This window comes from Nicotiana tabacum, chromosome 18 (assembly GCF_000715075.1).
Source record: "Nicotiana tabacum cultivar K326 chromosome 18, ASM71507v2, whole genome shotgun sequence".
In the NCBI taxonomy this organism is placed as follows: Eukaryota; Viridiplantae; Streptophyta; class Magnoliopsida; order Solanales; family Solanaceae; genus Nicotiana; species Nicotiana tabacum.
This window is the reverse complement of record NC_134097.1, coordinates 40,767,348-40,769,257: the sequence shown is the minus strand read 5'-3', so window position 1 is coordinate 40,769,257 and position 1,910 is coordinate 40,767,348. Positions and strand designations below refer to the sequence as shown.

The window sequence follows — 1,910 nt, the reverse complement described above, 5'->3', positions numbered from 1 at the left end:
ACCCCCTTCCTTGTACTTTCAGCATAAAACTTAGGCAGCACCAAAAGAGAGTGGAAAGATTAAAGGTGTTTCTTTTTCTTTTTTTCTTTTTTTGGGACTCTGTGTTTGCGGGGGAGGGGGGGGGGGGTTGTTATATATTTGGTTATGTTGATTCAATTAAGGCTAAAATGTAGAAACTATTTGATCATGAGCAAAATGAGTGATTATCTATTGAATTGTGCTTTGCGAAAAAAGAAGGAAAAAAAGTGCTTAGCTTCCGAACAATCAATATAGTTCCAGTTTTGGTTATTGATTTTCAAACAATTTATGACCTATTATTGTTCGTATCATTAAGAACATCAAATAAACATATGAGAAATCCGATAGAAAATAAAGGAAATATATTTAAATAATGTGTAGATAAAGAGTTTATTTTGCTTGGACCATGACTAACAATTACGAAAAGTTACATGTTCTTAATTTGTTTCCTTTCTTCTCATAAAATACTTTTGTTTTTCAACATTCAATGTCTTCATAGAAGAATTTCTTGAAAGCATCCACATGAACAGCTTGAAGAATGATTGCGACAGTCAAAGATCCATCCCCTTCATTTCCTGGAAGTATCACGCAATCACCATCATATTCATGAGTTCCGGGGCTCATATGAATCTCTTTTCCCCACCCAAAATCCAATCCTAATAATGGCAAACTTATCCAACTTATAACCCCAAGATTAGGGTTTCCATAAAAAGGACCTTCCTTGCTTCTAAATGCATGAATATCTTGATATTTTGACAAATCCTCCTGGTTTTTTAAGAAATCAATCGTCGAATTTGCATAATCACTCGTCACGATTTTAATGGCTGCTCGTACCCTTCGAGCAGCATACTCCAATGGCCTCGAGGTGATGTCACCCGAGACGCCATTGGCAATAACATCAACTATGGCATTACCAAAAAAGGATTTAGGCAAATGTGGTTGCATTATTTTGCGTATGTTAACACAAATGCACAAATTAGTAGGCTGCTCAAATTTATGACCTCTTGCCTTGCATGCACATCTCCATATATGTGCAGTCACAACTTCATAACGTGTGTAACTACGCCCTTGGTTACCTTGGTTCGCCTTTTTTCTCAACATTTCAACTTGATTTTTTGTAAGTTTTAGCATGGAACCCTTTGTTTCATTTTTCTTCTCCTCTTCACTGCTGGATTTCCCTAGCAAAAGTGGTGGTTGATTAAACTGTAAATGCTCAAACGTTGGAGATGCAATTGGAGGTTCTCCTGCTCGGAGCAATCTTCGATCATGAAAAGGTTCGTTCCCTAATGGCTCTCCGCGAGCAAGGCTAGCCCATTCGGTGAGGAAGTAAAGAGCACTTTGGCCATCAACCACAGCATGTGATATTGCAAAACTTAGTGCAACACCACTACACTGAAACTTAGTAAGCTGAACAAACAACAAAGGGAGTTCATCAATTGGGATTGTGTAGTCTACACGGGGAAACAAGCTATTAGAGTCAGGGGATGGCGAGAAATCACCAAGATCATCCAGCTTGGCTTCGGTTTCAGCTTCCGTGAACACGACTCCCGAGGCGTTACAGTCGAGCTCGAGGCGGGACCCAGCGATCCATCGCAAACGACCAGCCAATGGATAGAAGTGTACTAGTGCTTTGCTTAGTGAGGTCCTGAGGGTTTTGATGATGTTGTCTGTTGATGGAAGACAATCCTGGCAAAACCTGTAGTAATAAATGGTTGGCACATGAGTTACAGCAAAAGTTTGATCACATTCTGATAAGGAGACAGTGCCATTCCATGTTGGCTCTGCTGGCTTCACTACCCAATGGTTCTTCAAGCTAACCTTCATTCTGTCCTATATTTGGCTATAGTTTTTGGTTAATCTTTTTATCTCTTTTATTGTTATCTTGACAAAGA

At 39.3% G+C, this 1,910-nt stretch overlaps 1 protein-coding gene across 1 annotated transcript; it reads right to left on the bottom strand.

Moving 5' to 3' along the window:
• Positions 1-259: 259 nt before the first annotated feature.
• LOC107827166 (spermidine hydroxycinnamoyl transferase-like) lies at positions 260-1,910 on the bottom strand. The gene has a single exon (XM_016654250.2). The coding sequence runs from the start codon at positions 1,840-1,842 to the stop codon at positions 496-498; it is 1,347 nt and encodes a 448-aa protein (XP_016509736.1). The 5' UTR covers positions 1,843-1,910; the 3' UTR covers positions 260-495.

Excerpts from the sequence above, each read along its gene's own strand:
- LOC107827166 (XM_016654250.2), bottom strand. The coding sequence starts at position 1,842 with ATGAAGGTTAGCTTGAAGAACCATTGGGTAGTGAAGCCAGCAGAGCCA.